This window comes from Petromyzon marinus, unplaced genomic scaffold, assembly GCF_048934315.1.
Source record: "Petromyzon marinus isolate PM22_M1 ecotype Great Lakes invasive population unplaced genomic scaffold, UKy_Petmar_22M1.pri1.0 PM_Scaffold_42, whole genome shotgun sequence".
Taxonomy (NCBI): domain Eukaryota; kingdom Metazoa; phylum Chordata; class Hyperoartia; order Petromyzontiformes; family Petromyzontidae; genus Petromyzon; species Petromyzon marinus.
In genome coordinates, this window is record NW_027423413.1 from 584,955 (window position 1) to 602,891 (window position 17,937).

The window sequence follows — 17,937 nt, forward strand, 5'->3', positions numbered from 1 at the left end:
AGTGTCTGGGTCGTATCTTAGATCAGTGTCTGGGTCGTAGCTTACAATCAGAGTCTGGGTTCTATCATTACAATCAGTGTCTGGGTCGTATCATTACAATCAGAGTCTGGGTCCTATCATTACAATCAGTGTCTGGGTCCTATCATTACAATCAGTGTCTGGGTCCTATCATTACAATCAGTGTCTGGGTCGTATCATTACAATCAGTGTCTCGGTCGTATCATTACAATCAGAGTCTGGGTCCTATCATTACAATCAGTGTCTGGGTCCTATCATTACAATCAGTGTCTGGGTCGTATCATTACAATCAGTGTCTGGGTCCTATCATTACAATCAGTGTCTGGGTCGTATCATTACAATCAGTGTCTGGGTCGTATCATTACAATCAGTGTCTGGGTCCTATCATTACAATCAGTGTCTGGGTCGTATCATTACAATCAGTATCTGGGTCCTATCATTACAATCAGTGTCTGGGTCCTATCATTACAATCAGTGTCTGGGTCGTATCATTACAATCAGAGTCTGGGTCGCATCATTACAATCAGTGTCTGAGTCATATCTTAGATCAGTGTCTGGGTCCTATCATTACAATCAGTGTCTGGGTCGTATCATTACAATCAGTGTCTGGGTCGTACCATTACAATCAGAGTCTGGGTCCTATCATTACAATCAGTGTCTGGGTCGTATCATTACAATCAGTGTCTGGGTCCTATCATTACGATCAGTGTCTGGGTCGTATCATTACAATCAGTGTGTGGGTCCTATCATTACAATCAGTGTCTGGGTCGTATCATTACAATCAGTGTCTGGGTCCTATCATTACGATCAGTGTCTGGGTCGTATCATTACAATCAGTCTGGGTCCTATCATTACAATCAGTGTCTGGGTCCTATCATTACAATCAGTGTCTGAGTCCTATCATTACAATCAGTATCTGGGTCCTATCATTACGATCAGAGTCTGGGTCGTATCATTACAATCAGTGTCTGGGTCCTATCATTACAATCAGTGACTGAGTCATATCTTAGATCAGTGTCTGGGTTAAATCATTACAATCAGTGTCTGGGTCGTATCATTACGATCAGAGGCTGGGTCCTATCATTACAATCAGAGTCTGGGTCCTATCATTACAATCAGTGTCTGGGTCCTATCATTACGATCAGAGTCTGGGTCGTATCATTACAATCAGTGTCTGGGTCCTATCATTACGATCAGAGTCTGGGTCCTATCATTACAATCAGAGTCTGGGTCCTATCATTACAATCAGAGTCTGGGTCCTATCATTACAATCAGAGTCTGGGTCCTATCATTACGATCATTGTCTGGGTCCTATCATTACAATCAGTGTCTGGGTCGTATCATTACAATCAGTGTCTGGGTCGTATCATTACAATCAGAGTCTGGGTCCTATCATTACGATCAGTGTCTGGGTCCTATCATTACGATCAGTGTCTGGGTCCTATCATTACAATCAGAGTCTGGGTCCTATCATTACGATCAGTGTCTGGGACCTATCATTACGATCAGAGTCTGGGTCCTATCATTACAATCAGAGTCTGGGTCCTATCATTACGATCAGTGTCTGGGTCCTATCATTACGATCAGAGTCTGGGTCCTATCAATACAATCAGAGTCTGGGTCCTATCATTACAATCAGTGTCTGGGTCGTATCATTACAATCAGTGTCTGGGTCGTATCATTACGATCAGTGTCTGGGTCCTATCATTACAATCAGTATCTGGGTCATATCATTACAATCAGTGTCTGGGTCCTATCATTACGATCAGAGTCTGGGTCCTATCATTACAATCAGAGTCTGGGTCCTATCATTACAATCAGAGTCTGGGTCCTATCATTACAATCAGTGTCTGGGTACTATCATTACAATCAGAGTCTGGGTCCTATCATTACAATCAGTGTCTGGGTCCTATCATTATGATCAGAGTCTGGGTCCTATCATTACAATCAGAGTCTGGGTCCTATCATTACAATCAGTGCCTGGGTCATATCATTACAATCAGTGTCTGGGTCCTATCATTACAATCAGTGACTGAGTCATATCTTAGATCAGTGTCTGGGTTATATCATTACAATCAGTGTCTGGGTCGTATCATTACGATCAGAGTCTGGGTCCTATCATTACAATCAGAGTCTGGGTCCTATCATTACAATCAGTGTCTGGGTCCTATCATTACGATCAGAGTCTGGGTCGTATCATTACAATCAGTGTCTGGGTCCTATCATTACGATCAGAGTCTGGGTCCTATCATTACAATCAGAGTCTGGGTCCTATCATTACAATCAGAGTCTGGGTCCTATCATTACAATCAGAGTCTGGGTCCTATCATTACGATCATTGTCTGGGTCCTATCATTACAATCAGTGTCTGGGTCGTATCATTACAATCAGTGTCTGGGTCGTATCATTACAATCAGAGTCTGGGTCCTATCATTACGATCAGTGTCTGGGTCCTATCATTACGATCAGTGTCTGGGTCCTATCATTACAATCAGAGTCTGGGTCCTATCATTACGATCAGTGTCTGGGACCTATCATTACGATCAGAGTCTGGGTCCTATCATTACAATCAGAGTCTGGGTCCTATCATTACGATCAGTGTCTGGGTCCTATCATTACGATCAGAGTCTGGGTCCTATCAATACAATCAGAGTCTGGGTCCTATCATTACAATCAGTGTCTGGGTCGTATCATTACAATCAGTGTCTGGGTCGTATCATTACGATCAGTGTCTGGGTCCTATCATTACAATCAGTATCTGGGTCATATCATTACAATCAGTGTCTGGGTCCTATCATTACGATCAGAGTCTGGGTCCTATCATTACAATCAGAGTCTGGGTCCTATCATTACAATCAGAGTCTGGGTCCTATCATTACAATCAGTGTCTGGGTACTATCATTACAATCAGAGTCTGGGTCCTATCATTACAATCAGTGTCTGGGTCCTATCATTATGATCAGAGTCTGGGTCCTATCATTACAATCAGAGTCTGGGTCCTATCATTACAATCAGTGCCTGGGTCATATCATTACAATCAGTGTCTGGGTCCTATCATTACAATCAGTGTCTGGGTCGTATCATTACAATCAGTGTCTGGGTCCTATCATTACAATCAGTGTCTGGGTCCTATAAATACAATCAGTGTCTGGGTCCTATCATTACAATCAGTATCTGGGTCGTATCATTACAATCAGAGTCTGGGTCGTATCATTACAATCAGTGTCTGAGTCATATCTTAGATCAGTGTCTGGGTCCTATCATTACAATCAGTGTCTGGGTCGTATCATTACAATCAGAGTCTGGGTCCTATCATTACAATCAGTGTCTGGGTCGTATCATTACGATCAGAGTCTGGGTCCTATCATTACAATCAGAGTCTGGGTCATATCATTACAATCAGTGTCTGGGTCCTATCATTACAATCAGGGTCTGGGTCCTATCATAACAATCAGAGTCTGGGTCCTATCATTACAATCAGAGTCTGGGTCCTATCATTACAATCAGTATCTGGGTCCTATCATTACAATCAGAGTCTGGGTCCTATCATTACAATCAGAATCTTGGTCGTCTCTGTATGCGATGGGAATATCCGGTACCCATCTTACGATCGTTGTATCTGGCAGCCATCTGGTTTCGTATCTTGATGTGACTCCCCCCACCACTCCCCCCACCCCCCCCCACCACCACCCCCCCACCACCATCCCCCCCACCACCCCCCCACCACCACCCCCCCCACCCCACCCCCCGGGTTCACTCCTTGTGGTCGCTCCGGTCCTCCACCCCGCCATCGTCATCCGCCGCCATCAGCGGCCTTGCCCCCTCTCCGCCGAGCTCGGCCTTCGAGAGGAGTGACCCCATGGGGAGGCCTCCGGCGGTGCCGGCGGTGGCGCCGGCGGCGGCGGCGGCGGCGGCGCCGGCGCGGAGACTCCGTCGGCGACGCCGGCGAACCCGCACCAGCACGACGGAGAAGAGAGACAGGGCCAAGAACTTCAGAGCCAACTGGAGGCTCCAGTAGCTGGGGGACGGGGCGGAGGGTGGGGGTGGTGTGGTGGAGAGAGTTGGGGATGTGAGAGGGAGTGGTGGGTGGGTGGGTGGGTTGGTGGGTGGGTGGGTGGGTGAGTTAGTGGGTGGGTGAGTCGGTGGGTGAGTTAGTGGGTGGGTGGGTGGGTGAGTCGGTGGGTGAGTTAGTGGGTGGGTTAGTGGGTGGGTTGGTGGGTGGGTTGGTGAGTGGGTGGGTGAGTGAGTTGGTGGGTGAGTTGGTGAGTGGGTGGGTGAGTCGGTGGGTGGGTGGGTGGGTGAGTGAGTTGGTGGGTGAGTGGGTGAGTGGGTTGGTGGGTGGGTGGGTGGGTGAGTGGGTGGGTGGGTGAGTGGGTGGGTGAGTGGGTGGGTGAGTGAGTGAGTGGGTGAGTGGGTGGGTGAGTTAGTGGGTGAGTCGGTGAGTGAGTGAGTGGGTGGGTTGGTGGGTTGTTGGGTGAGTGGGTGAGTGGGTGAGTGGGTGAGTGAGTTAGTGGGTGGGTGAGTTGGTGAGTGAGTTGGTGAGTGGGTGGGTGAGTCGGTGGGTGGGTGAGTCGGTGGGTGAGTTAGTGGGAAGATGGGTGGGTTGTGTGGGTGGGTTGGTGGGTGGGTGAGTGAACTGGTGGGTGGGTGTGTGAGCTGGTGGGTGGTTGAGTTGGTGGGTAGGTGAGTGAGTTGGTGGGTGGGTGAGTGAGTTGGTGGGTGGTTGAGTTGGTGGGTGGGTGAGTGAATTGGTGGGTTGGTGAGTGAGTTGGTGGGTGAGTGAGTTGGTGGGTGAGTGAGTTGGTGGGTGAGTGAGTTGGTGGGTGGGTGAGTGAATTGGTGGGTTGGTGAGTGAGTTGGTGGGTGAGTGAGTTGGTGGGTGTGTGTATCTGTGTGTATCTGGGTGTGGCCTCTCCCCTCATGGCGTCTGTGACCACCACAGTGGCTAAACGGGGGCTCTGGATGGGTGCGAGCGGCTGGTAACCCCTCCACCTTCAATTAATTACCACTAAACAACGAGTTAAACTGAAAAATGTAACTAATAAGCTTGTGCCGGAGGCCCTGGGGGGACAGGCGTATATGTTGTCTCCTGGCGAAACCCCTTTTGGCGGAGCCAGGAGATTGAATCTCTACCCTCGGGGCTCCTCCAGAAACAACGAAAAGCCACTTCGTGTGGCCGCGTGGAATGTTCGAACGCTCACTGCGGAGGAGAGGCTGCCACTCCTCTGTCAGGAGCTGGACCGGTACCGCCTGGATCTCTGTGGCATTCAGGAGGTCCGGTGGACCGGTTCTGGCTCCTGCCACCATGAGGGGTGGACAGTCCTCTACTCGGGGCAGCAGACTGCCAAACAACAGGGTGTGGCTCTTCTTATGAACAAAAGAATGAAGGGGGCGTGGGAGCGTGGCGGTAAGTTGTGGGAAGCTGTAAGCCCCAGGCTACTTTGGGCTCGCCTTCCCATCAACCGGAGGCGAGGAGTGGTGGTCGTGGTTACTTATGCCCCCACCGAAGACGAACATCCATGGAGGGATGCAGGCAAAGCCGATGAGTCGGATGCCTTCTATGACCTCCTGTCACAGGTGCTGGCTAAAGTGGCCCCTCGGGATAGAGTCATCATGTTGGGTGACTTCAATGCCTGAGTTGGTCATGATGCTGGCACCTGGTCTGGAGTAATTGGAGGGCATGGGCCAGATCAGCTCAATAACAACGGTAGGAGGCTGCTAGATTTTTGTGCAGCCCATGGGCTTGTAATTACTAACACGCTGTTCCGGCATCGGCGCATCCACACAACATCATGGATGCATGCCGGGTCCAAGCAAGAACATCTGCTGGACTACATAGTGACGGACCAGCGGATGAGAGCCCATGTCCTTGACACCAGGACCTACAATGGAGCTGATCTGCCCTCTGACCATCGACTTGTAATCTGTAAGATGCACCTGCCAATCATCCACTCCGGTGGTGGGTGTACACCCAGTACCCCATTGCAAACTAAAGTGGCCTGGTCTCAGTTAGCTGATAAAAGTTGCAAGCCTGAATTTCATCATCGCTTGCGGCTGGGGTTGGCATCGTCCCCCACTCCTCCTGATGTCGAGGATAAATGGGCGAGGTTTAGGACTGTGGCTCATGCAGCTGCAATGGCTGCTTTGGGTACACGGTCCAGACCTCCCCAGAGACCCTGGCTGACAGAGGAGGTGTTCAGGATGGTTGAGAAAAAGCGACAGGCCCACTGTCATCGGCTACAGAATCCCACGTCAGAGAATGAGGAGGCTAACCGAAGCCTTCTCTCAGAGGTTTGGAGAGCCGTGAGGCGCTGCAAGGATGGGTGGTGGTCGCGGGTTGCTGAGGAGATGGAGTCTGCCTCAGTGGCCCGCAATCACAAATCTCTATTTAACTCTATCAAAAAAGTAACCTGCAGCGCCACACCTATTACCATCATTAGGGGAAAAAATGGTGTTCCAATCTCCGACACACAGGAACAGGTTTGCAGATTTGCTGAGCATTTCTGTGAGGTCCTGGGGGAGGGGAAACCCCTTTGCCAGGAAAACATCGTGGCACAAAGTGGGGATGACCCTGCTGAGGCTGCGGTGCCTCAAAAATTGGAAGAAGTCACCCCCTGTGAGTGGCTGGCTGAAGTGCCATCTGTTGAGGAAGTACTGAAGGCAATCCGGAGTCTGAGACCAGGAAAGGCACCGGGCAGAGATGATCTCCCAAGCGAAATGATTGAGGGAGGGTGGTGTTTGTGCACAGATTGCCCTATATGACATCATAAAAACAGTCTGGACCACTGGACGGGTTCCGCAGGATTGGAAGGATGCCCTGGTGGTCCCCCTCTTTAAGAAGGGGGACCGCACAGACTGTAACAACTACAGGGGCATCTCACTCCTCAGTGTGCCGGGAAAGGTCCTGGCAAGGATTATTCAACATCGCCTTGCCAAGAACGCCGAGGAGAGGCTTGCGGAGCACCAATGCGGTTTCAGGAAAGGGCGGTCCTGCACGGATGCCGTATTTTCCGTCCGTCTGCTACAGCAGAGGTGTCGGGAATTCCAGCAAGGCCTACATCTCTGCTTTATTGACCTGGTCAAGACCTATGATACCATCAGTAGGGCTGGGCTCTGGGTTGTTCTTCGTGCTTTTGGAGACCCTGACCCTCTGCTCTCGATCATTAAGGGCCTTCATGATGGTGAGTGGGCCCGGGCAAAACTACGTGGCCGGGAGTCAGAGCCATTCCCTGTACACCTTGCGGTGTGACAGGGATGTCCTCTGGCTCCCACATTATTCAACATCTATTTTGACCACGTAGTTCGTGAAGCCTTCAAAGCTGTACCGGGGGAATCTCCATATGGTACAGATATAATGGGAGGCTGATCGATGCCCGGGTGCGGTCAAGGGATGGCTCCCTATTGCTCAACCACGTTATGTTTGCCGATAATCTGATAATTTCCGCTCACTCAGAGGAGGAGTTGGAGACGCTGCTGCTGAGACTGGAGCATGCCACTAAGAGATGGGGCCTTACCATCAGCCCCACCAAAATTAAGCACCTGCCTGGGTATTTTGTACCATCGGACACGCCACCCCCACAACTTCCAATCGGTGATGGGGCAGTTGTGGAGAGAGTGGAGAGTTTCCCATACCTGGGCAGTGTGCTTATGACCGGCTCCAGTTTAACAGCAGAGGTTTCACTCCGAATCAGTCGAGCGGCAATATATTTTCATCGGTTGCGTAATGCTGTGTGGAAGCTACCTGGTCTGTCGCTCCGCACTCAGCTTCAGGTCTTCTCGGCCACGGTAATTCCCTACCTTCTCTACGCTTGCGAAACGTGGTCTCCCCTAATGGAACATCTTTGCCGGTTAGAAACATTTAGGCTGGCCTGCCTACGATCCATCCAGGGTTTAACCAAGCTGGATTGTGTGACCTCACAAATCCTTGAAAGATCTGGGCACAGTCCCATCGGTGAGCTCCTCCGGTAGGCAAGGCTGCGTTGGCTGGGTCATGTAGCCAGAATGCCCAGCCACCGCATGCCGAAACAGCTGAGTGGACTTGCCGATGACCGGTACCAGCGGTGTCAAGATCGGCCTCTGTGGAGGAGGCTCGTGAAGGATGCTACTGGGCAGTTGGAGGCAGTCGCCCTCCAACAACAACGGAGAGCGGAGGAGCGACGCTCACAACAGCGAGCGGAGCGCCGGGTGGCTACAGCACAGCAGGTTGGCACAGTAGGGGGCACAGGTGGTGCATCAGCCAGTCATCTCAGTCAGTCGACCCGTGGCACCTGGGTCTGCCCCGTGACCTCCTGCCAGCGGGCGTTCGACACTTCACGTGGCCTCAGGGTGCACATAGCCTGGCACTAGCGTCGTGGTGACGTCACCGCCACTTAGTGGCGAATGGCGGTTGTTGTTGTTGTGTCTATGTGTGTGTCTGTCTGTGTGTATGTGTGTGTGTCTGTGTGTGTGTCTCTGTGTGTTCTCTGTGTGTGTGTCTGTGTGTGTGTCTGTGTGTGTGTCTGTGTGTATGTGTGTGTGTGCCTGTGTATGTGTGTGTGTATGTGTGTGTCTGTGTGTGTGTCTGTGTGTGTGTGTGTGTGTGTCTGTGTGTGTGTGTATGTGTGTCTGTGTGTGTCTCTGTATGTGTGTGTGTGTCTCTGTGTGTTCTCTGTGTGTGTGTCTGTGTGTGTGTGTGTCTGTGTCTGTGTGTGTGTCTGTGTGTATGTGTGTGTCTATGTGTTTGTGTGTCTATGTGTGTGTGTGTGTCTGTGTGTGTGTCTCTCTGTGTGTGTCTGTGTGTGTATGTATGTGTGTGTCTGTGTGTGTATGTGTGTCTGTATGTGTGTCTGTGTGTCTGTGTGTGTGTGTCTGTGTATGTGTGTGTGTATGTGTGTGACTGTGTGTGTGTCTGTGTGTGTGTATGTGTGTGTGTCTGTGTGTCTGTGTGTGTCTCTGTATGTATGTGTGTCTGTGTGTGTCTGTTTGTGTATGTGTGTCTATGTGTGTGTCTGTGTGTGTCTGTCTGTGTGTCTGTGTGTGTCTGTCTGTGTGTATGTGTGTGTGTCTGTGTGTGTGTCTCTGTGTGTGTCTCTCTGTGTGTGTCTGTGTGTGTGTATGTATGTGTGTGTCTGTGTGTGTATGTGTGTCTGTATGTGTGTCTGTGTGTCTGTGTGTGTGTCTGTGTATGTGTGTGTCTGTGTGTGTGTCTGTGTGTGTGTCTGTGTACGTGTATGTGTGTGTCTGTGTGTGTGTCTGTGTGTGTGTGTCTGTGTGTGTATGTGTGTGTGTGTCTGTGTGTGTATGTGTGTCTGTGTGTGTCTCTGTATGTATGTGTGTCTGTGTGTGTCTGTGTGTGTGTATGTGTGGTTGTGTGTGTGTCTGTGTATGTGTGTTTGTGTGTGTGTCTGTGTGCGTGTGTCTTCGTGTACCGCGTGCGCAGGGCATCGTTGTCGTAGTATTTGCAGGCTCCTCGCACCGCGTGGCAAGACTCGGTCCAGACGAGACACGACGAGTCGATGAGGAGGCCAAATAGAGCGGGGGCAGGGAGCCACGCTGTACCACATAGACACACACACATAGACACACACACACATCGGCATACATAACGTGGTTGAGCAATAGGGAGCCATCCCTTGACCGCACCCGGGCATCGATCAGCCTCCCATTATATCTGTACCATATGGAGATTCCCCCGGTACAGCTATTGAAGGCTTCACGAACTACGTGGTCAAAATAGATGTTACATAATGTGGGAGCCAGAGGACATCCCTGTCGCACCCCAAGGTGTACAGGGAATGGCTCTGACTCCCGGCCACGTAGTTTTACCCGGGCCCGCTCACCATCATGAAGGTCCTTAATGATCGTGAGCAGAGGGTCAGGTACTCCAAAAGCACGAAGAACAACCCAGAGCCCAGGCCTACTGATGGTATCATAGGCCTTGACCAGGTCAATAAAGCAGAGATGTAGGTCTTGCTGGAATTCCCTACACCCCTGCTGTAGCAGACGGACAGAAAATATGGCATCTGTGCAGGACCGCCCTTTCCTGAAACCGCATTGGGGCTCCGCAAGCCTCTCCTCAGCGTGCCTGGCAAGGCGATGTTGAATAATCCTTGCAAGGACCTTTCCCGGCACACTGAGGAGTGAGATGCCCCTGTAGTTGTTACAGTCTGTACGGTCCCCCTTCTTAAAGAGGGGGACCACCAGGGCATCCTTCCAATCCTGCAGAACCTGTCCAGTGGTCCAGACTGTTGTTATGATGTCATATAGGGCAGTCTGTGCACAAACACCACCCTCCCTCAATCATTTCGCTTGGGAGATCATCTCTGCCCGCTGACTTTCCTGGTCTCAGACTCCGAATCGCCTTCAGTACTTCCTCAACAGATGGCACCTCAGCCAGACACTTACAGGGGGTGACTTCTTCCAATATTTGAGGCACCGCAGCCTCAGCAGGGTCATCCTCACTTTGTGCCACGATGTTTTCCTGGCTGAGGGATTGTCCTTCCCCCAGGACCTCACAGAAATGCTCAGCAAATCTGCAAACCTGTTCCTGGGGGTCGGGGATTGGATCACCGTTTTTTCCCCTAATGATGGTAATAGGTGTGGCGCTGCAGGTTACTTTTTTGATGGAGTTAAATAGAGATTTGCGATCGCGGGCCACTGAGGCAGACTCCATCTCCTCAGCAATCCGCGACCACCACCCATCCTTGCAGCGCCTCACGGCTCTCCAAACCTCCGAGCAAAGGCTGCGGTAAGCCTCCTCATTCTCTGATGTGGGATTCTGTAGCCGATGACAGTGGGCCTGTCGCTTTTTCTCAACTATCCTGAAGACCTCCTCTGTCAGCCAGGGTCTCTGGGGAGGTCTAGACCATGTACCCAAAGCAGCCAATGCAGCTGCATGAGTCACAATCCTAAACCTCGCCCATTTACCCTCGACATCCGGAGGAGTGGGGGACGATGCCAACCCCAGCCGCAGGCGATGATGGAATTCTCGCTTGCAATTTTCATCAAATAACTGAGACCAGGCCACTTTAGGTTGGAATGGGGTCCTGGGTGTACACCCACCACCGGAGCGGAAGAATGGCAGGCGCATCTTACAGATGACTAGTCGATGGTCAGAGGGCAGATCAGCTCCACGGTAGGTCCTGGTGTCAAGGACATGGGCTCGCATCCGCTGTTCCATCACTATGTAGTCCTGCAGATGTTCTTGCTTGGACCCGGCATGCATCCATGATGTTGTGTGGATGCGCCGATGCCGGAACAGCCTGTTGGTAATTACAAGCCCATGTGCTGCACAAAAATCTAGCAGCCTCCTACCGTTGTTATTGAGCTGATCTGGCCCATGCCCTCCAATCACTCCAGACCAGGTGCCAGCATCATGACCCACTCGGGCATTGAAGTCACCCAACATGATGACTCTCTCCCGAAGTGCCACTTTAGCCAGCACCTATGACAGGAGGTCATAGAAGGCATCTGACTCATCGGCTTTGCCTGCATCCCTCCACGGATGTTCATCTTCAGTGGGGGCATAAGTAACCACGACCACCACTCCTCGCTTCCGACTGATGGGAAGGCGAGCCCAAAGTAGCCTGGGGCTTACAGCTTCCCACACCTCACCGCCACGCTCCTACGCCCCCTTCATTCTTTTGTTCATAAGAAGAGCCACACCCTGTTGTTTGACATTCTGCTGCCCCGAGTAGAGGACTGTCCACCCCTTATGATGGCAGGAGCAAGAACTTGTCCACCGGACCTCCTGAAAACCACCGAGATCCAGGCGGTACCGGTCCAGCTCCCGACAGAGGAGTGGCAGCCTCTCCTCCGCAGTGAGCGTTCGAACATTCCACGTGGCCACCCGTAGTGGCTTTTCGTTGTTTCTGGAGGAGCCCCGAGGGTAGAGATTCAATCTCCTGGCTCCGCCAATTGGGGTTTGGCCAGGAGACGTCATAGACGCCTGTCCCCCCAGGGCCTCCGGCACAAGCTTATTAGTTAGATATTTTATACGTGGTTTAGTAGTACATTTTTGAAGGTGGAGGGGTTACCAGCCCCTCGCACCCGTCCAGAGCCCCCGTTTAGCCACTGTGGTGGTCACAGACGCCATGAGGGGAGGAGCCAATCGGAATTGGACCTCCCCCCACAGCACTGTCCACGACAGAGTTGCCCGTCCGGCACCGCGAGGAAGTAGGGGGTTGTTTTGCCAGACACACATGTGTGTCTATGTGTGTGTGTCTATGTGTGTGTCTCTGTGTGTTTCTAAGTGTCTCTCTATGGGTGTCTCTGTGTGTGTCTCTCTGTTTGTGTGTCTCTGTGTGTGTCTCTCTATGTGTGTCTCTCTGTTGGCACAGTAGGGGGCACAGGTGGTGCATCAGCCAGTCATCTCAGTCATCTCAGTCAGTCGACCCGTTGCACTTGGGTCTGCCCCGTGACCTCCTGCCAGTGAGCGTTCGACACTTCACATGGTCTCAAGGTGCACGTGGCCTGGCACAAGCGTCGTGGTGACGTCACCGCCACATAGTGGCGAATGGCGGTTGTTGTCTCTGTGTGTGTCTCTGTGTGTGTCCCTCTGTGCGTGTTTCTGTGTGTGTCTCTGTGGGTGTCCCTGTGGGTTTGTCTCTGTGTGTGTGTCTCTGTGTCTGTGTATGTCTCTCTGTTTGTCTCTCTGGGTGTTTCTGTGTGTGTCTCTGTGCGTGTCTCTATTTGTGTCTCTGTGTGTGTCCCTCTGTGCATGTTTCTGCGTGCGTCTCTGTGGGTGTCTCTGTGGGTGACATGTGCCTCTGCGTGCGTCTCTGTGTGTGTCTGTGTGTCTCTGTGTATGTGTCTCTGTGTGTCTCTGTGCGTGTCTCTGTGTGTGTCTCTGTGTGTCTCTATGGGTGTCTCTGTGTGTGTTTTTGTGTGTGTCTCTCTGTGTCTCTGTGTGTCTCTCTGTGTGTTTCTCTGTGTATGTCTCTGTGGGTCTCTGTGTGTGTCTCTGTGTGTGTGTCTCTGTGTGTATCTCTGTGTGTCTCTCTGTGTGTTTCTCTGTGTGTGTCTCTGTGGGTCTCTGTGTCTCTGTGTGTGTGTCTCTGTGCGTGTGTCTCTGTGTGTGTCTCTGTGTGTGTCTGTGTGTCTCTGTGTATGTGTCTCTGTGTGTCTCTATGGGTGTCTCTGTGTGTGTTTTTGCGTGTGTCTCTGTGTGTCTGTGTGTGTGTCTCTGTGTGTCTCTCTGTGTGTTTCTCTGTGTGTGTCTCTGTGGGTCTCTGTGTGTGTCTCTGTGTGTGTGTCTCTGTGTGTGTCTCTGTGTGTGTGTCTCTGTGTGTGTCTCTGTGTGTCTCTCTGTGTGTTTCTCTGTGTGTCTCTGTGGGTCTCTGTGTCTCTGTGTGTGTCTCTGTGTGTGTGTCTCTGTGTGTGTGTCTCTGTGTATGTGTCTCTGTGTGTCTCTGTGCGTGTCTCTGTGTGTGTCTCTGTGTGTCTCTATGGGTGTCTCTGTGTGTGTTTTTGTGTGTGTCTCTGTGTGTCTGTGTGTGTGTTTCTGTGTGTCTCTCTGTGTGTTTCTGTGTGTGTGTCTCTGTGGGTCTCTGTGTGTGTGTCTCTGTGTGTCTCTGTGTGTCTCTGTGTGAGTCTCTGTGTGTCTCTCTGTGTGTTTCTCTGTGTGTGTCTCTGTGGGTCTCTGTGTCTCTGTGTGTGTGTCTCTGTGCGTGTGTCTCTGTGTGTGTCTCTGTGTGTGTGTCTCTGTGTGTGTCTCTGTGTGTCTCTGTGTGTCTCTGTGTCTTTGTGTGTGTGTCTTTGTGTCTCTCTGTGTGTGTGTCTGTGTGTGTGTCTCTGTGTGTATGTCTCTGTGTGTCTCTATGTGTATCTCTCTGTGTGTGTCTCTGTGTGTATCTCTGTGTCTCTCTGTGTGTGTCTCTGTGTGTGTTTCTGTGTGTGTCTCTCTGTGTGTCTCTGTGTGTCTCTATGGGTGTGTCTGTGTATGTCTTCGTGTGTATCTGTGTGTGTCTGTGTGTGTCTCTGTGTCTCTCTGTGTGTGTCTCTGTGTGTGTCTCTGTGTGTCTCTCTGTGTGTCTCTGTGTGTGTTTCTGTGTGTCTCTGTATGTGTCTCTGTGTGTGTCTCCCTGTGTGTGTCTCTGTGTGTCTCTGTGTGTGTATCTGCGTGTGTCTCTGTGTGTGTGTCTCTCTTTGTGTCTCTCTGTGTGTCTCTATGTGTCTCTCTGTGTGTGTCTCTGTGTGTGTCTCTGTGTGTGTCTCTCAATGTGTCTCTGTGTGTCTCTGTGTGTTTCTCTGTGTGTGTCTCTGTGTGTCTCTGTGTGTGTCTCTGTGTGTCTCTGTGTGTCTGTGTGTGTGTCTCTGTGTGTTTCTCTGTGTGTGTCTCTGTGTGTGTCTCTCTGTGTTTCTCTCTGTGTGTGTCTCTGTGTGTCTCTCTCTGTGTGTCTCTGTGTGTGTCTGTGTGTCTCTCTGTGTGTCTCTGTGTGTCTCTCTGTGTGTGTCTCTGTGTGTCTCTCTGTGTGTGTCTCTGTGTGTCTCTCTGTGTGTGTGTCTGTGTGTGTCTCTGTGTGTGTGTCTCTGTGTGTCTCTCTGTGTGTCTCTCTCTGTGTGTGTCTCCGTGTGTTTCTGTGTGTCTCTTTGTGTGTCTCTCTGTGTGGGACATGTGTCTCTGTCTAACGAGTGCAGGGTCACGTACCCAGCAGTCTCAGCAGCAGGAACTGGATCCCGACAGCGAAGGATTTGTCCTCACTGTTCACTCCCCTGCGGTGAGACACGGGGGGAGAGACACGGGGGGTGAGACACGGGGGGTGAGACAGGGGGGAGAGACACGGGGGGTGAGACACGGGGGGTGAGACACGGGGGGGCTGAGACACGGGGGTTGAAACACGGGGGGTGAGACACGGCCTCTGAGACACGGGGGGGGTGAGACACGGGGGGAGAGACACGGGGGGAGAGACACGGGGGGTGAGACACGGGGGGAGAGACACGGGGGAGAGACACGGGGAGAGGACACGGGGAGGGTGAGACACGGGGGGTGAGACACGGGGGGTGAGACACGGGGGGAGAGACACGGGGGGAGAGACACGAGGGAGAGACACGGGGGGGGGTGAGACACGGGGGTGAGACACGGGGGGTGAGACACGGGGGAGAGACACGGGGGGAGAGACACGGGGGTGAGACATGGGGGGTGAGACACGGGGAGATGAGACACGGGGGGGTGAGACACGGGGTGAGACACGGGGGGGGTGAGACACGGGGGGAGAGACACGGGGGAGAGACACGGGGGGGGGTGAGACACGGGGGAGAGACACGGGGGGAGAGACACGGGGGGGAGAGACAGGGGGGGAGAGACACAGGGGGAGAGACACGGGGGGAGAGGACACGGGGGTGAGACACGGGGGAGAGACACGGGGGGAGAGACACGGGGGGGGTGAGACCGGGGGGAGAGACACGGGGGGAGAGACACGGGGGGGGAGAGACACAGGGGGAGAGACACGGGGGAGAGACACGGGGGAGAGACACAGGGGGAGAGACACGGGGGGAGAGACACGGGGGGTGAGACACGGGGGGAGAGACACGGGGGTGAGACACGGGGGGAGAGACACGGGGGAGAGACACGGGGGGAGAGACACGGGGGAGAGACACGGGGGGGGGGGGTGAGACACGGGGGTGAGACACGGGGGGTGAGACACGGGGGGAGAGACACGGGGGGAGAGACACGGGGGGAGAGACACGGGGGGTGAGACATGGGGGAGAGACACGGGGGGAGAGACACGGGGGGAGAGACACGGGGGGTGAGACACGGGGGGAGACACGGGGAGAGAGACACGTGGGGAGAGAGACACGTGGGGTGAGACACGTGGGAGAGAGACACGTGGGGAGAGAGACACGTGGGTGAGACACGTGGGGAGAGAGACACGTGGGGAGAGACACGGGGGGGAGAGACACGGGGGCTGGGTCTGTCTAACCCCTTTAGCCGCCCACCGCTGTGCCAGGCTAGGTGCGTGTGATATCTACCGGACAGCTCCCCTCCCTCCTCCCCCCCACCCTCCCCCCACTCCCCCCACTACCTCACCTGAGGATGAGGATGTACCCCCACCACCACCACCCCCCCACCACTCCCCCCACCACCACCCCCCCACCACCACCCCCCCACCACTCCCCCCCACCACCCCCACCTGAGGATGAGGATGAACCCCCCCCACCACCACCACCCCCCACCATCCCCCCACCCCCCCCCCACCACTCCCCCAACCTGAGGATGAGGATGTACCCCCCCACCACCACCACCCACCACCACCACCCCCCCACCACTCCCCCCACCACTCCCCCCACCACCACCCCCCCACCTGAGGATGAGGATGAGCCGGGGTGTAGGCCAGGCAGGCCACGAGGCCTGCCAGCGAGCACAGCGCCATGACAGGGATGAGGAGGTACCCACCCACCACCACCACCCCCCCACACTCCCCCCACCACCACCACCCCCCACCACTCCCCCCACCACCACCCCCCCACCTGAGGATGAGGATGTAGCCCCGGGGTGTAGGCCAGGCAGGCCACGAGGCCTGCCAGCGAGCACAGCGCCATGACAGGGATGAGGATGTACCCACCCACACCACCACCCCCCCACCACCCCCCCCACCACTCCCCCCACCACCACCACCACCCCCCACCACTCCCCACCACCACCCCCCCCACCTGAGGATGAGGATGTAGCCCGGGGTGTAGGCCAGGCAGGCCACGAGGCCTGCCAGCGAGCACAGCGCCATGACAGGGAGGAGGATGTACCCACCCACCACCACCACCCCCCCACCACCACCCCCCCACCACTCCCCCCACCACCACCACCCCCCCACCACTCCCCACCACCACCCCCCCCACCTGAGGATGAGGATGTAGCCCGGGGTGTAGGCCAGGCAGGCCACGAGGCCTGCCAGCGAGCACAGCGCCATGACAGGGATGAGGAGGTGGGGCAGGCGCTGGGGCACGGCCCCGGCCGGGCGGCTGCCTCGCCCGGTACGCAGGAACAAGACGAGAAGCTCTGGGGGTAGGGGTGGGGGGGGGGGTCAAGGGTCATGGGGGGGTCACGGTGGGAGGGGTCAAGGGTCATGGGGGTCACGGTGGGAGGGGTGGGGTTAGGGTGGGAGGGGTGGGTCAGGGTTGGGAGGGGTCACGGTGGGAGGTGAGGGGTCAGGGTGGGAGGGTGGGGTCACGGTAGGATGGGTGGTGTCAGGGTGGGGTCGGGTGGGGTCACGGTGGGAGGGGTCAGGGTGGGAGGGGAGGGGTCAGGGTGGGGTCAGGGTGGGAGGGGTCACGGTGGGAGGGGTGGGGTCAGGGTGGGAGGGGTTACAGTGGGAGGGGTCAGGGCGGGGTCAGGGTGGGGTCAGGGTGGGGTCAGGGTGGGGTCAGAGTGGGGTCAGGGTGGGGTCAGGGTGGGAGGGGTCAGGGGTGGGTAGGGGTGGGGTCACGGTGGAAGTGTTGGGGTCATGTTGGGGTCACGGCGGGGTCACGGCGGGCTCATCTCGTTCCATCCTTGACTGCCCCCCCCCCTGCTCCCCCTCACCCCCGTGGCGCTGTCCCTGTGGACGCACCCGGCGAGGCAGGCGCTGGGGAACTCGACACCCCACGTGGAGCACACCGGGGGCCGTGCCGGGCCGGGCCTGAGGCCACCAGGGGCAGCGGCACGCCGCGTGGCACGCGGAGGGCCGCGGAGACCCCAACACAGCGGGCTCCACGCTGCTGTAGGTGGGTGGTGGGTGGGTGGGTGGGGTGTGGGACACGGGGAGGGAGGTGGTGAGGATTTGAAGTAGAATAGCATTGACTCATAGACTATGAGGCTAGTGAAAACTCACTCACGCACTCACTCACCCACTCAGCCTCACTCACTCACTCACCCACTCACCCACTCACTCACCCACCCACTCACCCACCTCCTCACTCAACCACCCACTCACTCACTCACCCACCACCACTCACTCACTCACTCAC

The 17,937-nt window shown here is 54.6% G+C and overlaps 1 protein-coding gene across 1 annotated transcript in view; it reads right to left on the minus strand.

Moving 5' to 3' along the window:
* Positions 1-3,762: 3,762 nt before the first annotated feature.
* Positions 3,763-17,937, minus strand: part of LOC116937505 (solute carrier organic anion transporter family member 2A1) — a 44,075-nt gene continuing 29,900 nt past the window's right edge. The window contains exons 7-12 of the mRNA XM_076064395.1: positions 17,513-17,688; positions 16,831-16,990; positions 16,648-16,737; positions 14,645-14,709; positions 9,426-9,549; positions 3,763-4,036 (exon numbers count right to left, since the gene is read on the minus strand). Of these exons, the coding sequence (XP_075920510.1) occupies positions 3,772-4,036; positions 9,426-9,549; positions 14,645-14,709; positions 16,648-16,737; positions 16,831-16,990; positions 17,513-17,688 (880 nt within the window). The 3' untranslated portion in view covers positions 3,763-3,771. The remainder of the gene's footprint in view (positions 4,037-9,425; positions 9,550-14,644; positions 14,710-16,647; positions 16,738-16,830; positions 16,991-17,512; positions 17,689-17,937) is intronic.